General features: G+C 37.0%; 1 protein-coding gene across 6 annotated transcripts; it reads right to left on the reverse strand.

Moving 5' to 3' along the window:
* Positions 1–53: 53 nt before the first annotated feature.
* ccdc187 (coiled-coil domain containing 187) lies at positions 54–20,395 on the reverse strand. 6 transcript variants are annotated; one of them, XM_077218071.1, is made up of 13 exons: positions 20,107–20,395; positions 19,041–19,131; positions 12,760–12,822; positions 11,684–11,813; positions 11,358–11,448; positions 6,102–6,180; positions 3,977–5,047; positions 3,005–3,120; positions 2,090–2,167; positions 1,891–2,013; positions 1,425–1,498; positions 1,256–1,341; positions 54–1,168 (listed from the first exon to the last, which is right to left on the reverse strand). In XM_077218071.1, the coding sequence occupies exons 2-13, from the start codon at positions 19,087–19,089 to the stop codon at positions 1,008–1,010; spliced, it is 2,121 nt and encodes a 706-aa protein (XP_077074186.1). In that variant the 5' UTR covers positions 19,090–19,131; positions 20,107–20,395; the 3' UTR covers positions 54–1,007. The 6 variants fall into 6 exon arrangements, with proteins under 6 accessions (XP_077074186.1, XP_077074188.1, XP_077074192.1 ...); XM_077218073.1 differs by having other exon boundaries at positions 19,041–19,136; positions 20,107–20,331; XM_077218077.1 differs by lacking the exon at positions 3,977–5,047 and having other exon boundaries at positions 19,041–19,136; positions 20,107–20,383.
* Positions 20,396–20,828: the final 433 nt, after the last annotated feature.

Consider the following 20,828-nt stretch of genomic DNA (forward strand, 5'->3'; position numbering starts at 1 on the left):
AATAGGGAAAGTCTAAACCTCTCTATCTATAGTCCAAATTTAAATCCACACAATTTCTTCTGTAAGTGTAAAAAGTGTTTATTGATATGTTAATTAATATCTTTCTGACATCCAGAAAGATATTGATATTATAATTGTATCTGTCTTCTGTACAAAGCATTTTTTAAACATTATAGTCATTGAAGGCGGCACACAGATTCACAACAAATTTAACATTATTGTCATAACAGTACTGAATACATTGGAAACACATAATAGTGACACTCAGCTTCAGTACAAAAATACAACAAAAAAAATTGGTTACAATTCTTCCAGCCTTGTAGAACTATGCATATATAGAATATGCTGATGTACACTACAAAGAGGGAATGTAACTCAAGCCAGAAAAGTCTCGTAAACCACTGAATATTATTAGTAATAATAAAAATATTAATTTTTACAATCTGAATGCATGATTTGTTTTAGCAAATTGTAACTTCTTACAATACGAGACATTCATACACAAGGGAGACAAATGGAAATGAAAATAACACTTTGGGCAAATTTAGACTGGTGTAGTTCCTGAAAAAAAAAAAAAAAAGGTACAAGCTAATATCTTCTTAGATTAACATTAATACAGAAAACTCCAGAAGTTAACTCAACCATGTGCCGACATCCTTTATCACAACATTCTGGTTTTCCCAGAAGTCATGTCTGATGCCAGATACTATTAGAGGGACCTTTCCCACTGTGGTGACACACCAGACTATAACCAGCTGCTAAACAAAAATGAAACAGATAAACCAAAAAAGCATGACATGACTAGAGCGATGTTCACTAGTAATAGCAGCATTATCTGGATGGAGTGTCCCTGTTTTGCAAGTTCAAGTTGATTTGTTGGTTACAAAAGTATTCCACAAGTCTTGGAGAAAGCAGAAGACTGGAAAGCCCGAACCTGTCAGGGCATGCATGCATATCTTTAATCTTTTATGGTTATGAAATCATTATAGCAGTTCATTTGTCCAGCATCACTGCTGCTTGCAGTTGTCTTTCTGTTTCGTATTTTCCTTTTTCTCCTTGGGCTTTGCTCGTCCCGGTTTGTCATCCTGTCGTTTTGTGGGTGGCACAAAAGTAGGTTCTTCCAAGGGATTGTACAAGCCTACTTGTGAAGTTTGATTTAGACAGGGACCTGTAAATGAAACCATTTATAATTATTGTTTTATTACAATTTATAATTATTGTAGAAACCATTTGTTATTTGAATGAATGAAAGCACCATTCATTTGTCCTGTTTCAGCTGCATCCTTCCTTTGAAAGGTGGGGTCCAACTCTTCTGCAATATTCCTGATGGCTTGTGCTTGCCTGTAGCAACACCAGAGGATCTTAAGGTTTTTTTTTTTTGACTGAACATATAAGCTGTAATTTATTGAGAAAATAGCACATACATTGTCATGGAATTGTGACTAGGGTTGAGGTCATCAACTGGGGATTGAAGACCTTCGGAATCCAGTCTCCGCCTCTGTATGTTCAACAGCAAAATTCACATTCAAAATTCTTTTGTAAAAACAGGCTTCTTTTGTCTACTAAAGGCTGGTTCACTTTGCCCCGACAAACACAAAACGGTTCTGGATTTAAATTATTTTTTTGGCTCCATATGGATTTAATGTGAATCACCCTTAAAGATAAACATGTTCATAGAACATGTGCCAATATACTGATGAATCACATGATGAATCACATGATGAATTCATGTCAGCAAGTCAAAAGGCATGTTTAACTAGTTCAACAGCACCAATTTCAAAGACAGGCATGAACAAGGGAATTCCACAAAGGAGTCATTGTATACAGAGTACAAATTTACAAATGGTAAAGCAAGAACAAAAGATAGTATCACTCTAGAGGTGTGGCTACCTGTCTGTCACATGTTGTTCTCCTGTCATTCTCTCTGTATTCCCGCCCAGATCCAACAGATTCCAGCTCACGAGATCTCCGTTTAGCCTTTATCTCCTGTTTCTGCATGAAACGTGCAATTTCCTATCACAAAACAAGAAATTAATTACCCACTTTTAATGCGTAGGGAAAGCAGCCCTTTCATTCAACCTCTTCGCACCTCGTCTTGAGCAACCTGTGCCGCTCTGAAGTCTCCAACAGGACAGTCCCTTCTGAGAGGAGACGAACCTGGCTGAGTCTATGTGAGAAGAGAAAAAACAACTTCAGCTTACATTGTATTATTTTAGTATTTTTGCTACTATCATTGATAGGATTACAAGACTTCATTCCGGAGGACTAATAGGGGTACGATGGTATATACCAGGGGTGTCCAATCTTGCTCCTGGAGGGCCTCCTTCTAGCAGAGTTTAGCTACAGTCCTAATTAAACAAAAAGCTTTAAAAGGCATACGTGTTGGAGCTAAACTTGGCAGGAAAGTGTCGATCCAGGAGCAGGGTTGACTGGTATAAACAGGAGTGGACAAAAGTGGTGTCCGGCTTAGGAAAATTGACGCCTTTATTTAGATATTATTAACAATGCTGTAAGCATATTATGTAGTTGTGCTTGGAGGCAATGGTTTTAATTGTGATGATGGAACAAAACATGCCACATTGTGCAGAGATCATTTTTGGCCAGGTGGTCATTCAAATTATGAACAATGCAAAAACAAGAGAGAACAAACAAAATATTAATGACCATGTTGATTAAGGATTAACTGATTATGTTGTAGTCAATGTATGCGTTTTCCAGAGATTTTTTAATTTTCTATGCATTTTTTTTTTGCATAGTAGAATAAAACCTGTAGCTGTAGTTTAATTTAAGACAAATACCTAAACCGAGTTTGGTGTTCTGTTCTTCCCTTTATTTAAAACACTTTAAAGAAAATCTAAAAATAAATTTTTAAAAATCTAAAAAAGATTTTCCTCCTATTTTGATGGTTTAATCAAACTTGCACAGTCATTAAAACCAAATATCCCCTCCGGACACCACTTTTGGCCACTACTGTACTGTATAGTTGCACTTGTGTTGAGTTCACCTCTTGGACCAATCTCTCCTCCTCTTCCTGAAGCCTGCGGGCCAGCTCCTCATCCTCCAGCACTTGCTCCAGCTCTCCCAAGTCAAGAGCAGCCATTCCACTCCTAAAAGCAGATCCTGTTAGGGAATGTTAAGACAAGACACAGGGTTTTCAGACCTTCAACCAGTTGGGCCTAGACCAGGGGTGTCTATTCCTGCTCCTGGAGTGCCACTGTCCTATAGAGTTAAGCTCCAACAAACCTACATTTGGAAGTTTCTCGTAATCCTGAAGACCTTGGCTGCATCCAAAAACTTAGGCAGCTGACTTGTTGCTTCGCTGCCTTATTAGGCAATGACTTTGCAGGCAGCGTTTGCACATGAAAATTCTAAAAGAAAAATTGATCTGATGGAGGTATCTCAGGAGAAAGGAAATTAAGCTAAATTGGATTCGGACGTGCCTTGATGCCTTACCTTGGAATGCAGCATTTTTTTTTAGTTTTTGGATGCAGCCTCAGGTGTGTTTGATTAGGGCTGGAGCTAAACTCAGCTGGAAGGTGGCCCTCCTGAAACAGGATTGGCCGAGACCATCAAACGTTAAAAGTAGGTTGAATTTCTATTAATTAAACAGTAAGAATCTTACTGGGTAGATTATATCCCTGGAAACATGCCTCAAAGGAGACAAAGTAAGAGCCAAATCAAAAAGAAATGCAAGAAAATCCAAGCATATGTAACGGTGAGGTACTGAAAAGAGGAAACAACTGATGCTGCTGTAGGACAGATAGAAGCATTTTGAAGTTTTTGAGAAATTAGGATGAGATCTGGAGGAGATGTCAAGCTTGAGAAAAAGCAGATCACACAAAAACATTGTCTCCACTCCTAAATTGTACACCAGAAGGACGCAGGGATGCACAGGAGCTCTTGTTTACTGATTGGAAAGCAATGAGCAGATGTAGGGACAGGCTCAGCCGCACTGCAAAGCTCAGAGAGAGGTTACCTGCTCCGGAAGACTGGAGTCTCTGCATCCGTCTCTCCCTCTCCATCTCTGTGCTCGGTCTTTCTTCCTCAAAGGTTTGCCAGCGCTCGCTTTGACTTCGCCTCACTCTACGCTCTCCATGTCTATGGTCCCTGTCTATCCTCCTTTCATCCTCGGCTAATGATCGAGCTCTCTGCCGTGTGTTTCTGACTCTCACCATCTCCCTCAAACGATCTTCCACTTCCATCTCCATCAACTGTGGTGCTCTAGTCTGGAGTGAAGTGGCATTATTTGAGAGTCTTGCACTAGCCAAGTTAGAATCATCTACGCTGCATGTTCTGCTTCCCTCACGCACCGATGTCCGCCTGACGTTACCAAGGTAGCTACGTCTCATTGAAATGTTCCGTTGAAACCCCTGAGCTTGAGTCTGGATACCTTGAGTTTCGCTGAGGTTTGTGTGATCATCCCTTAATATCCCTGTTGAACACGGAACTCTTTCCATAGTGTCACTGTAACCATTTTCACTGGTCCTACAACTGTTGCCATGGTTGCTCCTCCGTTCATCCGGGAAATGTACATGTCTTTCCCTAAAACTCTCCCTACGTCTGCAACCATCTCCCTGCCACGTTCTGCTATGTTCCTCCCTCACACTGCTGTGGCGACTCAGCCTCGTTCCAGAGACCTGCTGCTTCTGTCGCAATATTTTCTCAAGTTTATAGACGGGTTCAAAGAGATCATCCTCAGAGCTGTGGCTGAGGTAGCCTTGCTCGCTCATATCGTTCTTTATGAGCTTGATGACATCACCCCATCCACCCGACAGGTGTGAAGATCTGCTGCTGCTGCTCTGGCTGATCAAGCTCCTGTCGTCCTGCTCTAAATGTGTTCTGGAAGGTCTGCTGACCAGCTTCCTCTGCCCTACAGTGGGTTTGCTGTCCTGCCGTATGACTGTAGGCCTACTGTATTCAATCCGGTCCTCCTCAGAGTCTGAGTAGGTGGGCGAGGAGGAGAGCTGCCATCTTCTAGTTGGAGACCGGTTGTGAGGAGCGTGAACAGGCTGGGGTGAGTATGGACGAGCAGGAATGCTTTTGGATTCTTTAGTGAAACCAATCATGCAAACACAAAGCAGGGGATTTGGAAAATTGTTAGAAATCAGGTGGATGCAGAATAAAACAGTTAACTCATGAAGCTCTGTTCAGAAGTAAAAAAGACAAATGAACCATTAAAACATGCATTGCATGATAAACAAAAACATGACGTGAAAATTAAGCTTCACTGAATTCAGGGTGATTCAGGGTGTTGTTAGTATGCCAATAAAAGTTCAATGGAATAGTTGGATTCACAAAATAATTCAAAATAATATTCTGTCATCATTTAATTTACATTTCTTCTCTGCAGAAGAATGTGTGACTATCTTCTGTTAAACACAAAAATAACCAAAGTCAATGAGTCCAAAAAAACAGGTGTATAACTGTTTAACTGGGCTTATTTCACAAAATAAAGAAGTGGAAACACCATCAATCTTGAAGACATGAAAGCTTGATGTTTTCCTCCAACTCTGTTTAGGCCATCAAAGAAAATCAGGATTTATTGCAAGACATGGCGTAACCATATGGCATAACCATAGAACCTTTCAAACAGGAAACAAACATGAGTGAACTGGACATACCTCGGGATAGTCATCATCCCATATGAGGTCATGTCTTGTGGGGTTTAAAAAGCATGATGGATACATTAACAATACACTGCATGTTGAAACAAAGTGTATGCGTCTATTATTTTAGTAGATTTAATATTCCAAATTTGCACAAAGATGATGGACTACTCTTTGGGGATGAAATTAAAAGATGCTAGGTTTCAACATCACCCGTGTCACATTACTGCAAAACAAATGCATATATGGGAAACAACCATTTGACAAAAAAAGAAAAGAATATGCATGTGACAAGACATTAAGACAGTCACAATGTTCTTTGGATTTCAAAAGAAATTTCCAATGGACAGATTTTCTACTTTACATGAAAGCTACTGTTTTCAGAGTAAATGAGGGAAACAAACAGAAATTTTGTGCTACATAAGAACTTTAGTATACCTAACAAACCTTTTTCATAAAAACACTCCAATAACACCATGAATTTAGTTATTTTACCTCTACCATCTTTATTTTGGTAACTGCTCCTGTGTCTCTCACAAAGTTCTTCCTCTTCCTGTATCCTTTTTGCAATTTCCTAAAAAGACAAGTAAACAACAGCCTAAATTAATTATTACAGATAATAATGTTCAATGGGATCTGTTGTGGTTTTTACAAGTTTTTAACAAATACAGAAAAGCATGTTAAGTATGGCTGCAGATTATCATTGGAAAAACAAAAACAAAATACTGGTCAGTAGCATTTAAAATTTTTTACCACAGTAGCATGCGTTTTGCAAGTGTGTGAGAAAGAGCCGCTTATTTGTGTGAAGTGAGCGAGTGTTTGTTGTATTTTTGTTTGTATCTGAGGTTAATCTAGGGCTGCATGATTAACCGGAATTAAACAGAAGCACGATTTAGCTTAGTACGATTATTTAAAACAAAATCAACATTAAGTATATGCGCAGCACTGAGATTAGATCGGTTTGTAGTAAATGCTGCTCCCTCTCTGCAAGTGCTGTGAGATGGAGTTAATGCATTTGAAAAAGCAACAAGGGTTTACAAACCTGTTGTCCAACTAAAGAACATTCAATGACATGTTTTACTCCAAACTTCATAATGCCAATCGAGTGTTTGAAATCCCTTTATTACGTGATCTGACGAGTCTTCGTATCATAGAATGAGGCAGAAATTATATTATTTTATATATACCATTATTAAGACATAGTCACAATGTTATTCGGATTTCAAAAGAAATTTCCTTACTATGAACATGTTGCTTTGCATTAGCCTATACATATACTTTATTCTTATGAAAATATCCAAGATTTCTAGAACAGATAAATCATATATGGTTGTGTTTATTGTCATGTTTTATCAGTCAAAACGTCACTATCTTTATCATATGAGAATAGTTTTTCTCTGGTGTAGAGAAGTTTTTTTTCTCTCTCAGTGAATGCATTATATTCATTTAACATTTTATAATAAATCTTAAGACCTTACTAATGATTTATAGGAAAATTAAGCTGTATTTTCAAGTGCTCAACCAAAATGGATGGATGTTGTTTGGATTGTGGTTAGTGATATTTGGCTATATAAACAAAATTAACTTAATGTTAAGGAAGAGGAGCTATGTTCCTGCAGTCTGCCATTTAGGCAAATAAAATATTTGTCTAAAAACATTTCTGGTTAAGGTTTGTATTTTTTGTGCCCCCTGTATGGAACATTAATGTCCTTTATCAGTCACATGCCTGTGATGCTGTTTTATTCTTGTGCTACAATTGTGTGGCCAGTGCTAAAAAACATTCAACCTCTGTAACACCAGTGCTATGTGCAAAAAAATGAACAGCCATGCTCGTCAAAACGTTCAGTGATGACACATTGAGGTGAAACAATATCCACCCACGTATTCAACATATACTGTACACTGGTGAAGACGGTGTACGTCAACAGAGGGGAATTTCCATGCTTACGTATAAAAGGCCTAAAGACCTGCCTGTTCTTAAATCATAAAGCCCACCATGCAGAATCTTCAAACAGCAATATGCTCAGCTTGCAACAAAACTGTCAAACAGAGGCCACAATTTATCACACCACTGACCACAATGACTCAGAAGTTTCCACTGACAACGTACCATCGAAAGTTCTCTAAATTCAACCAATTACAGTATGATTATCACATTGATCTGATCTTTTATCTTATTCCATGACTACCATCATGTAAATAAAGACCAAATTAATAAACATTTTATAATTTACAAACTATGATTTCTACAAAAGCAAAACTCACATTTTTATATGCTTGTAAGAAATGAGCAGTCACTACTAGCGTCTCACTTGGTTGCTTTTTGAAAAATTTGGTAGGGTATTTCTACCTAAAATACTCTAACAATGCTATAAAATGCACGTCCTTTAAAGTCTTGCAAAAACAGCTATAAATGTGACAATACCCTGTGTGTGACTGCCATTTTCTGGTCAAGTCCTGTAAATCTCTGAGTTCTGCCTCATTGACAAAACTACAGGTTCATTTCAACAATCATAAAACTTACAATGAACTAAAAATCTGAACTTGGATTCAAATGCTGTTTACATACATAAACATGAACGAAAGACTTCAAGAGCTAGACTGATTATTTAAAACAGTTCTTCAAGGTTTGTCTGAGAAAACGGGAGAACAGTATGTTAAGAGTGAAGTGGCTTAGGTCAGGGTTTTTTACTGAAACGGACCACAAGGTTGTGCTAAGGCGCCTGTGGAATTTTTTTGAGAGAAAATAAAAAGATTTTACAATGCGTTTTAATAATACGCTTCGGATTGATGATGTCAACTGTGAGATTTTAATGTTTCTCGATTTTTCCAATAGGAAGAACTAAAAGCTAATATAATGAAGAAAAAGAAAGATATGAGGTCAATTTTGCCAGTAACTTCAATTTAAATATTATAAAGAAAATACTTGAAAGTGCTTTGCTTTTAGGAAACAGCATGCTGCCTGTATAATACCATGTTTAATATTATTCCACATACATCAAAAATGGGTCTGTATACATGAAAATAAAAATCTGCCTTTAATAATTTTAGTAAGTAGTCCTTAGAAATAACTCTTCTAGGGGTCCTTGGCATTAAATCATGTTAACCTCCTTAGAGGAGTCTCTCTCTGTCTGTTGTCATCAGGTCCTGATGTCCTTAACCTTTAAGGCTGACCTTTCTTACTTCACAGCACTAACCGAATTAACTCCACTGTCCTGGGCTGAGAGATTGTGCCCCACACAGGGACCAGCTCCTGTCTCTAGCGGTCTGACTCAGAGCTTATCTGGCACCTGAACTCTTAAGAAATCATCCCAACAGATGTGGTTTGTTTATGTGTTTTGAGAGTTTTGTTTACTCTTCTGTGCTCCTGTATGAGCTTGATAGGACCGCAGGGTCCACAGCAGTGTGTGGAGATGATGTTTAGATGTGACCTGGTGCCTCACGGGCTTTAATTAACACAGTGCTGCAGGGGTGTAAATATTGATAATTAATGCAGCGGAATGACATTTACTGCAATATGGGAGTCCTAGAAGATGCTACTCGGGTTTGAGAACACCTTCAAAATTACTAGCTTTTAATTAAAAGCAAAACTGTGTAATGTATTTTCAGATAATATATCTGGAAAGTTTTTCCTTGCTTCAAGTATAACATTTACAGAGGTTTTTCCTAAAAAAAAAACCAAACTACACTAAAAATACAAATGGGGTAAACTTAACTTAAATTGAATATCTATTCTCAATTAAGTTGATTTTGTTTTAAGGATGTTTAGATATATTTACTGCAAAACAAGACTAAAATGTGCAGCTGGCAGGCCAAGACATGATTAATTAGTCAGAAAATACCTGCAGGAACAGAGATCACGTTCACTAGTCATAAAATATCCTAAATGTCAATAATTACTTGTTCAGCATTAGTAAAATAATTGGACTGTTTTTTAAAAGGCCTCACAGGCACGTTGACTCAGATTTTTCATCTCTGAGATCACCTGTAAATGATAGAGGTTGGTCAGGATCTAATTGCTTGATATGCCAGTGTTCTCTGACTCAGTTTTTCTCCCTGCTGAGCCAACAATTTCCAGCTTTGCCACCTGAATCACACGGGACTCTCCAACTCCCAAGATACTCCCAAAAACACTTATGCTTTGATTTCCACAGTAAACCCCACATGCTGTCTGTCTTCAAACAACTCTAAACAAAAGACTCCTTAATCAAGGTTCACTGCACCATCATTCGAGAGAAAAAATAAAAGCTGAACAAGCTAATTATTTTTTTTCCAGGAAGATTCAGAGGCCTTGTTGCTACATGTTTAAATTTCTTACAGACATTTAACTAGTTTAAAGCATGACAATAATTTCTCTCATCTATGAATTTGTGCAAAACAAAGTAGTTATGCACTTATGCTGGAGGTCTAGGGGGAAATGGATTTAGGAGGGTTTAAATGAGCAGCTCTCATTTAAATACAGCTTTGTTTAAATACACAGTACATTTGATTTAATTCATTTAACTGAAAAGGTGAAAACCATCCTTATTTTAAGCACAATTATAGTTCAAGCCAGTTAAATGAGTGTGGTTCAGATAGACATTTTATATAAGTTTATTGTCATGGTTCTCAACCTTTTTGACTCAAAGGCCCCCGTTGTCCAACACAATATTCCTTTATAGGATAACAATATGCCTGATATTTCTGCTGTAATTATGACAAAGCTGCTTGTTTCAGACTATATATTTACAGAAACTGGGATAATGGATACAGTATAATACATTTATTACTCATGACTCATTATGTGATTCCAGAAATTAAGGACTGTTTTTCTAGAAGAAAAGTTATTATATGACTCTAGTTTACATGATTTATTTTTTTAGCATTTTAATTTAGAGTTTGATTATTTTAATATATTAATAATAAACATAAATACTTAACATATTAATAATACACTGAAAATTATTCATTTAAATATTAAGTCACCCCTGGTTGAGTACCATGATTGTACATGCTTAAGACAGGAGGTGAAATATTAGATATGATATATGATTAGATATATGACACTCTAGTCTCATTTTAACATGCTGTTTCAGTCTTTTAGCTACACCTTATAAACAATGTAATTTAATTTACAATCTGTTGCCCAAATTCTATTTTAAGTTCCTTACTGTAAATCAGATAAACATTCTGTGAGAGAACTTGGATTTAATATTTCTATTAACTTTGAGTTTTTAGGTTTAGCTGATGGTAAACAACTTTTAGTACAACATTACAAGGACACCTGCAGGGTCTGAACCTGCAAGCGTTTTAACCACAATGCCACACCACCTCCAACACAAAAAACTGCTACAACATTTATGGAACCTCACCAAGAAAAGCTGCAAATCCATAGAGGTTTGCTTTTATTTCTGGAGAACATTTCCACACTCAGCTTTTTTGTCCACGACTCACTGAATGAGAAGACCTCGGTCTCTTTTTGTGTCCCGGGGTGGGGGGTATTTAAGGTGGGCTGAAGTTCAATGCATCTGGATTTGATTAATGCACAGTTTTGAGTGTGACTTTTGCTTTATAGCAGCTTGATGCTCATTCCTGTGTGGTCTTTGCCAGCACTTACACTCCACATGAGACTAGCTGAATAAATCAGCTTACTGGCGTCCCACAGTGACTCATGAACTATTGATCCATTTGATGCCTCAGACAAAGCAGTTCAGAGGTGTAAATGAAAAACAGAAGGAGTGAAGTTTACTGAGCCTGAAGTGTGTTACACACCTCGTCCTCCACCTCCCTTCTCAGAGCCTCCTCCGCACGCCGCTGGATCTCCTCCTGAATCATTTGTGCGTATTCCGAGTCCCGTTCCTCCCTGAGAGAAAAAACAAAACAAACTTGAAATAAATGACAATAAACAACTGAAAAAACATGTCTGTTTCCTTACTGTAAGAAGGAAGCACAGAGAATGTCACACTATGGGACAGTGGTGGACTTTGGACATGCTATCAGCTACCGAACTGCTCATATACAGTATATAACCTTGAATACACACAGTGTCCTATCTGATAGTGGTCTCTGACAGTGTGCGTGTGTGTGTGTTATCTTACAGCTGGCGAGTGGCCTGTTGCTGAAGCATGTGAGCTGTCTGTTCCTCCTCATCCTGGAGTCTCTTGGCTACTCTGATGTCCCTCTGCACCAGCTGACTCCTCTGCACATTTGAGTTGTAAAACTGCTCAACTGTTGGAGACAGCATGCAAATAAGGTTACAGAAAAGCATGCGGAAGATACACTACAGTTCAAAAGTTTGGGATCAGTAGTTTTTATTTCTTTTATATAGCAAGGATGCATTACATTAATCAAACATGAGAGTAAATACATGTATAATGTTACAAAAGATTTCCATTTCAAATAATTGCTGTTCTTTAAGTTTCCACAAAATATTAAGCAGAACAACTGTTTTCAAAATTGATAACAATAAGAAACATTTTTTATGAGCACCAAATCAGCATATTAAAATTATTTCTTAAAGATCATGTGACACTGAAGGGTAATGATGCTGAAAAATCAGCTTTGCCATCATAGGAATAAATACCATTTTTAATACATTTCAAAATAAGTTTTTTTCTCCACATTTTTTCATATTTACAACATTAGTTTTCACATTTTTTAGTTTTTCCTGTATTTTTTTATCAAATAAATGCATCCTTGGTGACTATTAGACTTTTAAAACTCATACAGACCCAAACTTTTGAACAGTATTGTATATCAGGATATTTAAACTTTTAAAATGATTTCTAAACATCTGACATATGCGAGTGTTTAAATAAATATGCACAGAGAGAGACTTTCCGATTTACATGTAAAGCAACCAATAGCAGATTGTTTTGTTTTTACATGCCATTTAGTGATGGGTAATAGACTCTATATTCTCTGTAAATGGCTATATAGAGAACAATCTAAAACTAAACTCTGTCTTGTCTAACCAAGCAGGATATTTTAATTAAACTGGTAGATTGACTCACATGAGAGATCTTATTTACTGCTACACCCTTACATTTCGAGGTGTGTGAATACCAGCCCTCTTTAGAAGTTTACAAAAGATGGATGAATGTGAAGACTGAGAAAATAAGCTTGCTTTAAAATCCTTTAGGTGTGGCAGATGAAATAAGAGAATGGGTCTTACTTTCCTGTTCCTGCAGGTTATGAGCTAGAGCTCCATCCTCCAGTACAGCAAAACACTGGCACACTGCAGACGAGAAACAACACTCAATACAACTGCAGAAACATGAAGTAACATCAGGCTATGAGAGATGCTGCTGACTCTGAGTGCTGAACTTTATTTCCTATATTTTAAAACTATAGCATCTTTTTCATTTTAACCACAAATTATATACATTCAAAGCTGTAACTGGAGAATTTGTCAAAGAAAATAAGACAGACTTGGAAATATGTTCAGAGACTATGCAGTGTTATTTTATGTCTTTACTGGTCACTTTTAGTACACGAATTCAATGCTTCATTTAAAAGTGTTCATAGCACTATTTTTGTGAAGCCTCAGTTCAAAACAAATAAAAAAATATTTTATACCTTAAAAAAAAGTCTTAAATTCTTTATACACCAAGTTTAAAAATGAGACACTCATATTTCATAAAGCCATAATAACAGTCTTCATGACAAAAACGGACCCTGGAAAGTTAAAAACAAAATAAAACTTGTGGTTTTGGTCCCGTAAACATCACATTTCATTTTAAACCCTGTGTTAAAATAACTGACATCACAGGGAGGCTCTCGCTGCTTTAGGAAAAAAAACTTAAGAGGAATCTGTGTTGAAAATAATTTCCCTCAGTTTGTAAAACCAAAGTAATTTCTATGGGGCAAAGCATTTCAGAGCATTTAAAAGCAGAAATATGAAGATTGAGCTCAGTTTTTTCATTATTTGAGTGTGAAATTTGTCTGAATAGCTCTTTTAGCTATTTCTCCTCCCCGAAATAACCATATATGGATCTTACTCCACTGGCCAAAGAGTATTTTAATTGATTTATGTATTTAATGGAAACAGATAGACCTTGTTGTGCATTATTTGCACGAAACCATTTTCTCAGACAATCTGCTATTTTTCATAAGCAATTATCTCTGTAGTTAAAACATTAAAACACAGCATGCCAGAGGAAAAGTGCTCGAAAGCATTGCATCCACAACAAATATTTCTATTTATTGAATATAAAAAATGTTGTAACTTCTCAGTAATGATTTCATGTAATTTAAGTGTTTAACTCGATTAATCAGAATGGCAAATTTTATCTAAATCTTTACAACAGAAGTAAAACAAAGTTTAAATCATTCTTTTATTTATTTAAACTGTTATTGTGAACATGAACTGTATTTATGATTAGGACTTATAAGGAAGATTTACGGTTTTAGATGCGTTATGCTATGCGTCAGTTTCACTACACGGCCCAACGCGCTTGCTGGCCCGGACATTTAAGAAGGGATGGAGGTTGCTTCATGTGATAGGCTTGGCAAGTGAAATTATATTTGTATTATCTTTCTGTATATGTATATTTTTTTAGATTTTCTGTCTAAAAGTGACCAAAAAGACGCAACTCCAGCTCACCATCGGTGTCGCCAAACTGCTCCAACTCCTTAGTTGGAGTTCTTAGTTTGCGTGCAGGTGCGCACATTTTCCCGTCAAGTTTGTTTTTATAAATCACAACTTATGCGTCGGAAATGGCGTACGTCTCTTTCAGGGCCTGTTTTGTGCGTACGCAATGGTAATAAATGAGGACCCTGGTCATGCATTATCAGTGGTAATCAGCAGGATTTTGATGCTGTCGATAGAACCTGGAAAATTCATTTAGAAAAAAAAAGAAAAAAAAAATTCTCAAGAAGCAAAAGCATTGAGTGCCAGCCAGTCAACTCTAAATTTAACATATGTTCATGTGAACTGAAAAAAAATTTATAATAATATTCACAAGTAGCAAAAGCATTGAGTGCCAGCCAGTAAACTCTAAATTTAACAAATGTTCATGTGAACTGTACAGCTCTTGAGTCTCTTTCAAGCTGATATACAATTACATAAAATCTATGTAAAAGCAGAGCATAAGAGATCTTTTGGAAAAAGTTAAATAAACACTAGGTTGACTCCACAAATCCCTTTAATTTTTAATCATTTTTGAGATTTTCTTGATTAATAACATTGATTTATTTTGTGCATTTCCATTTTCTCATCCCTTGGGAAGCCCACTCTATACAGTGAAACTAAAAAATGCTCAGAACAGTGATCTGCATTTACTGCCACCGCAGAATCCCTCAAGGAGTTACAGAAAACTCTACATAGCTTGTGCTACATGTTGTGGTGAATGTTGAGTAGAGTAGATTAACACAGTGTCATTGTTGTTACCAAACAAACACATAAATATACGGCTCTCATAAATGCGCTCATGGCAACAAAACTTCAGCAAACCCGCTGAGTTTGTTGCCCCTCAGGATATCCACAGAGCATGTAAGCAAAATACAAATTTAGTCAAAAGCAACCTCAAATTCAGGGATATACAAGGCAACAGAGCCGCAGAGAGTTTCTGAGGGGAACATACAGTCTGTAATTGACACAAAAGCTGGAGTCTAAGGCTATAGCGCTAGAGCTGGACCTGCGGTCAGAGCGGAGAACATTACAGACCCTTAGAGCAGTAAAAAGAAAGAAAAAACAAGAAGAGCGTTTTACTAAATCAAGAGTCGCCCCATCAACGCAACAGCTAGATTCACACTCAAAAACCTGAAACACATAAATGACACTACATCTGATGTTTCTTCAGGGTACCTTAAGCAGTTATGCTGAATTAGAGTAGCATGAACATAATATCCTAATGGAGACATCCTGACTTCAGCACAACCTCTGACCTGAGCAGCTGGTGGAAATCTATGTATAGCTGTGAGGCCCAGCCATCCTGTCTGCTGCCAAACCCACCAAAACTACCGACTGCCTAAAAATGTGAGCAAAGAAAAATAATCTTACTGTGGGGTATCCTAAGTTTAAATGCAACCGTTTGGGCATCCAAAAAGACAAATGTATTTCCTGATTGAGCCCACCTGCTGCATCTTGCGATAACCCATATCAGGTCACACAAGCATTTCCCAACAATGCCCTCAAACATCCATCCACCCAGAGCGTACACACACATACGCCTGCACACAGAAGGAATGGTTTCCAGATGTGCCAGCAGCGGAAAAAAGACATTAAACTGAGCAGAAGGATAGTGAGATTGGTGGCATTAACGTTGGAGAGGCAGCAGAAAGAAGGTGTACCGATAAGGACAAGAACACAATGGTCAGTTTCGTTGTCCTCTTTTGAGACATCCAGCGGCTCTGTAGACTCAGTAGATGGTTTGTTTTGTCCAGCAGCCAATATACTTTCCGCCTGGGGACAGGGTATCAATAGAACTCGAACATCAAGAGAATTACACTGCAAAAATATTTGTGGATCCATATATATACACACTGTATGCGTTTGTGTGTAAAGGTAGTGCAATAAGGCATCAGAATCTGAATCGATGTCTGCATCTGAATCCTTTTAATCTGATTGCAGATTTTGAATTCACTGAAATCCAATGAAAACATCTATCTGCATTTCATTTATTGAGAACAAAATGTGTGATATGGCATGTATGTCAGTGTTACAGTGAGAAACTTAAAAGTAAGCAGTCAAGTCAGATTGACCTAGATATTAGCATGACCCCCCAAGTACATAACTGGAGTTTTTTCTTTCCAATATATATAAAATTATGCAAAAAAGCAATTTCATGTTGCTTTTACTAATGAAAAGCAAGCATATTTATTATATTGGATGATAACTATATTTTAAGCTGTACACTACTGTTCACACGTCAGTAAAAAAAAAAAATTCCATTCAAAAAATAGTCCTGAAAAAAAGTGTACCACAATTTCCACAAATCTATCAAGCAGAACAACAGTTTTCAACACTGATGTTTCTTGAGCAGTACATCAGCATATTAAAATTATTTCTGAAGGATCATGTGATACTGAAGACTGGAGTAAAGATGCTGAAAACTCAGCTTTGCATCACAGAAATAGATTACATTTTAAATTATATTCGAATAGAAAACAGTTCTATTAAATATTTCACAATATTACTGTTTTACCGTATTTTTTATCAATTAAATTCAGCCTTGGTGAACACAAGACACTTCTTTCAAAAACAGTAAAAAAATGTTACCCAAACTTTTGAACGGTAGTGTATACAGTAATTATCCTCACATTTCACAAATTATGTAAGATCCTACGTCAATCGATTCCATTTAGATCAATCTCCATCTAGTTTTCAGACTGAGGTGTTTACATGAAATATATTGGGAAATTATGTTCTCAGGAAGCATAAGACAGCAAAAGATATGTGAAGCTTATGCTAGCATGCTAGCCAAGTACATAAACCTGCAGCCAATCATTAAAAACATCTGGTCTGATTCCTTCAGTCAAAACAATCCTGATAACACAAGAACAACAGAATGAACTACTGACAGTAGGATTTAGTACGTTGATAAGGTTTGGCCAGGAAAACGTATTGGGCTACTCTATAAACACTGATCTGTCCTTCAAACTACACCTAAGCTGATAAGATTGATCAACCAATTTTAGGCAATGCGATTTCTGCTCGCCTTAATCTACAGAACCACTAACAACAGCAAGAGTTCTTAGGCTCGCGTCTCTGAACATGCAGTCAACTAAATAAAAAAATTAAAAAACACTTACAGATTCACACGCCGAAAGGATCATACATTTTTATCCAGTAGAGGAAGGAGAAGCTTTACACCTGTGTTAATCCTCACTTAGAAAGTCTTCTTCTCGACGGTGTAAGCACCTGCTAACCTGCTCTGAATACACTCCTCTCACTTCAGGAGGACGGATTTGAGCCTGCAGGCCCGGTTCTGACCTCAGCGTTCAGGTGTCAGATTGGGGCGCTGGGTGGATTGGCAGGCAAGAGGGTGTGGATATAAAGTTGTCTAACTAGTTTTGCAGAAGCAGAGCCAAAAAAAAAAAAACATGCTCATATTACATAGAAAAAGCAGCCTCTTTCCTCTCTGCACTTTAACCCCTTTGCATCCCTCACTCCCTGCTTTCAATGACCTTTTCCCTATTTATGCTGTGAATCCTCTGTCCAGTGGTACACTTTATACTAGGAAACCTGAAAACAAGATTTTTGAAGTAAGAGTGTAAATTCCTACACCACCTTAAAAGATAAGATAGAGCCGTCATCAGTTACAGACAGACTAACACTGGGACGAAACAAAACAAAGAAGAGTTTGACAGACTAGTGAGCTGAGACAGGAAGTCTGAGATGGATCAAGGCTGTGTTTATTTGATCAAAAACACAGTAAAAACAGCACTATTGTGAAATAAAATGCAATTTGTTCCTGTGACGGCAAAGCTATTTTCAGTTTAATGTGTCCTTGCTAAATAAAAGTATTAATTTATTTCAGAAAATAAATTCTTACTGATCCCAAACATTTGAACGGTAGTATAAAGTGTACCACTGGACAAAGGTTTCACAGCATACATAGGGAAAAGGTCATTGAAAGCAGGGAGTGAGGGATGCAAAGGGGTTAAAGTGCAGAGAGGAAAGAGGCTGCTTTTTCTCAAGGGAACTGGGGTATAGAGACAGCATTCCCAAGACTAGGTCAAGAGAACAACCGGAGCAAAAATACATCCACAGGAACTGATAACAGAAGAGCGAAGTCAAAGAGAACTCACTACGATATATGTACACAATGTTTTGGGGAACTACTAAAAACAAACTGAGGAAATGAAAACATAGTTGCTCAGAGGCCATGTAAAAAAAGGATATAAACCCAATGGGAAAGAAACATGGCAAAGTACTGTACATCTCTACAAAAGCCTAGACATTAGTTAATTGGGTGATACAGGCTGTATGGTGGTCTAATAGGGTCTTTGTTCTACTGACAGTGCTTGTTTAAGCGTAAAAACACAAAGCAAAACAATAAAAGCATTGTGTACAGAATGGGAACGGAAAAGAAATTCATCATAATCATTTCCCCCTTCAAAAGAAGCAGTGGGTCAATCTCAAATACAGGATTTTTACCCAAGAGAAAATACTTGAGCAAACAGGGACATGTGGAAACGTTCTTTCGCCAGTGGAAGACAGACAGCCATTTTGCTTCCGAGATACACAGCAGATGTCTGGAATGTTAATCAGATCTCAGACTTATCAGTGTAGAGCATGCAGTACTTTGAATATGACAGCGGAATGAGACATCTGAAAATCAGAGCGGGAATCAACAATCAAGACCACAGAGTGATGTGACGCACACATCATGTACACATTATGTGTATCAAACAGCATAAAAGCACAACTCTTCCTAAATGAAACGGTCGGCAGTGTGCACACACAGAGTCATAACCACAAGCAACATGTGCATGTCAGGCAGGTCTTACCCTCCTGGATTCTGGGCAGGTTGGACTGATCCACCTCCAGCTCGGCCATGACTGCTGGCACTGCTCAACAACTCATGCCATTCAGCAACACCTATTCTTATGAAAGACAGACTTTGGTTAGTGCTCAACTGACAGGGCCAAACTAGTTTATTTGGTCATTGTGAGTGTCCCAACAGATAGACAGTTCACCACTGGCTCATTAAATACTATTACTTATGAGACAAGCATCTAGAGTCATGATTCACTGCAAAGACTGAGCTTTGGCAAGAGCTTTTTGAAAAAAGCTGATCAAAAGTTCACGTTACAGAAAAATATTTTTTATCAACATTCCCATGAAAAGAAAAATAGATGAATGTATTATTTTTTATAATAGTATACTTGAAATACAAATATTAATATTAATGAACAAGACTTTTTCTTAAGAAATCACATGTAAGCACCTATAAATAACCAGAATATGTGCTTAAGAAAAATATTTGTGATTTATTTTTTAAATACTAAATTTATTGCATTAAGAAATCATCAATAAAATAAAATAAGAATGAAAGTTAAATAAGCCATTCCATTAAATCACCTGTAAAATAATATAAAAGGTATTTTCTTAAGAAATAGCCTGTAAAGTAAATAAATGCAAACACAAAAATGACCGTACACAATAAATGTAAATCGTTAAAGAGTCAATAGTTTATAACACGATGACTGATTAATAGGTGGTTTAAATTTAGGGCCAAAAGATAAGAGTATCGACTGTGTATTGACAGAAAACATAAAATAGGAATGAAACACAAAATATATGACAAAGCAGCAGGCGACAGCAGTAACGTTAGGCTACTAATGCAAAAGCGCCCTGAAACAAAACAAAACAAAGCGAAACTAAAAATAGAGAGAGAGAGAGAGAGAGAAAAAGACAACAAACCGGTCCGGCAGAAGTGAAATGAATGAGGACAGATTGGGAAAGACCGAACTTCACATTCCTCACGTTTTTCACCTCAATGATTCATCACACAAACATCAAACACCGAAAACATGATTCACAACAGACACCAAACACAGTCTCTTCTCTTACCTGCTCTGCGCTCTTCACTTCTCTACAAACGCTCTTTTGTTATGTGCAACTACTTGTTGCATATTTGGGCTACTCGAAAAAGTCTAATTTCTCATATAATAAATTACTAATACTGATACTAGATTTGTCAGTGTCTGAAATAAGCCTGAACTATAATAACCCAGCTAAGTTTCCGACCAAACTATTTATGACAACGAGACAATGGCATGAAGCTTCCACAGGGATGGGAAGCCAGCGCGGACAAACTTCTGCACGCTCCCTCCCTCCATTACGTCACACTGGTTCATCCAATCACATCAAATAATACAAAAAAATACAAATATAAATGAAAAAACAAACAAACTTTGATGCCCTATTCACCTTTTAAAATACACTTAGATCTGAAATATGTATTGATTTTACAAACTTAAAGCTAACAAAGTTAAAGCTAGCTTATAATAAATGCTTAGTATTTTACTCTATTACAAAGTGTTCCTAAGAGAAATGTGATTTTGAGGTGTCCAATTTGCCAAATAAGCTTTCAAAATTCCACAAACAGATTCGGTACTACTGGAAATTGATATTCCCTCAAAATGTTTTGCTCTACATTATGGAATAACAGAAACATTACGATAAATAGAAAGACATTATTCAAAAAAGAGTGGTATGGGAAAAATGTTTTACATGTTTTTGATCTTTTAGATGAAACAGGTCTAATTATTCAACACAATGCATTCATGGAG

Source organism: Siphateles boraxobius, unplaced genomic scaffold (assembly GCF_051911475.1).
Source record: "Siphateles boraxobius isolate OS27281-9 unplaced genomic scaffold, OSU_SipBor_1 77, whole genome shotgun sequence".
In the NCBI taxonomy this organism is placed as follows: Eukaryota; Metazoa; Chordata; class Actinopteri; order Cypriniformes; family Leuciscidae; genus Siphateles; species Siphateles boraxobius.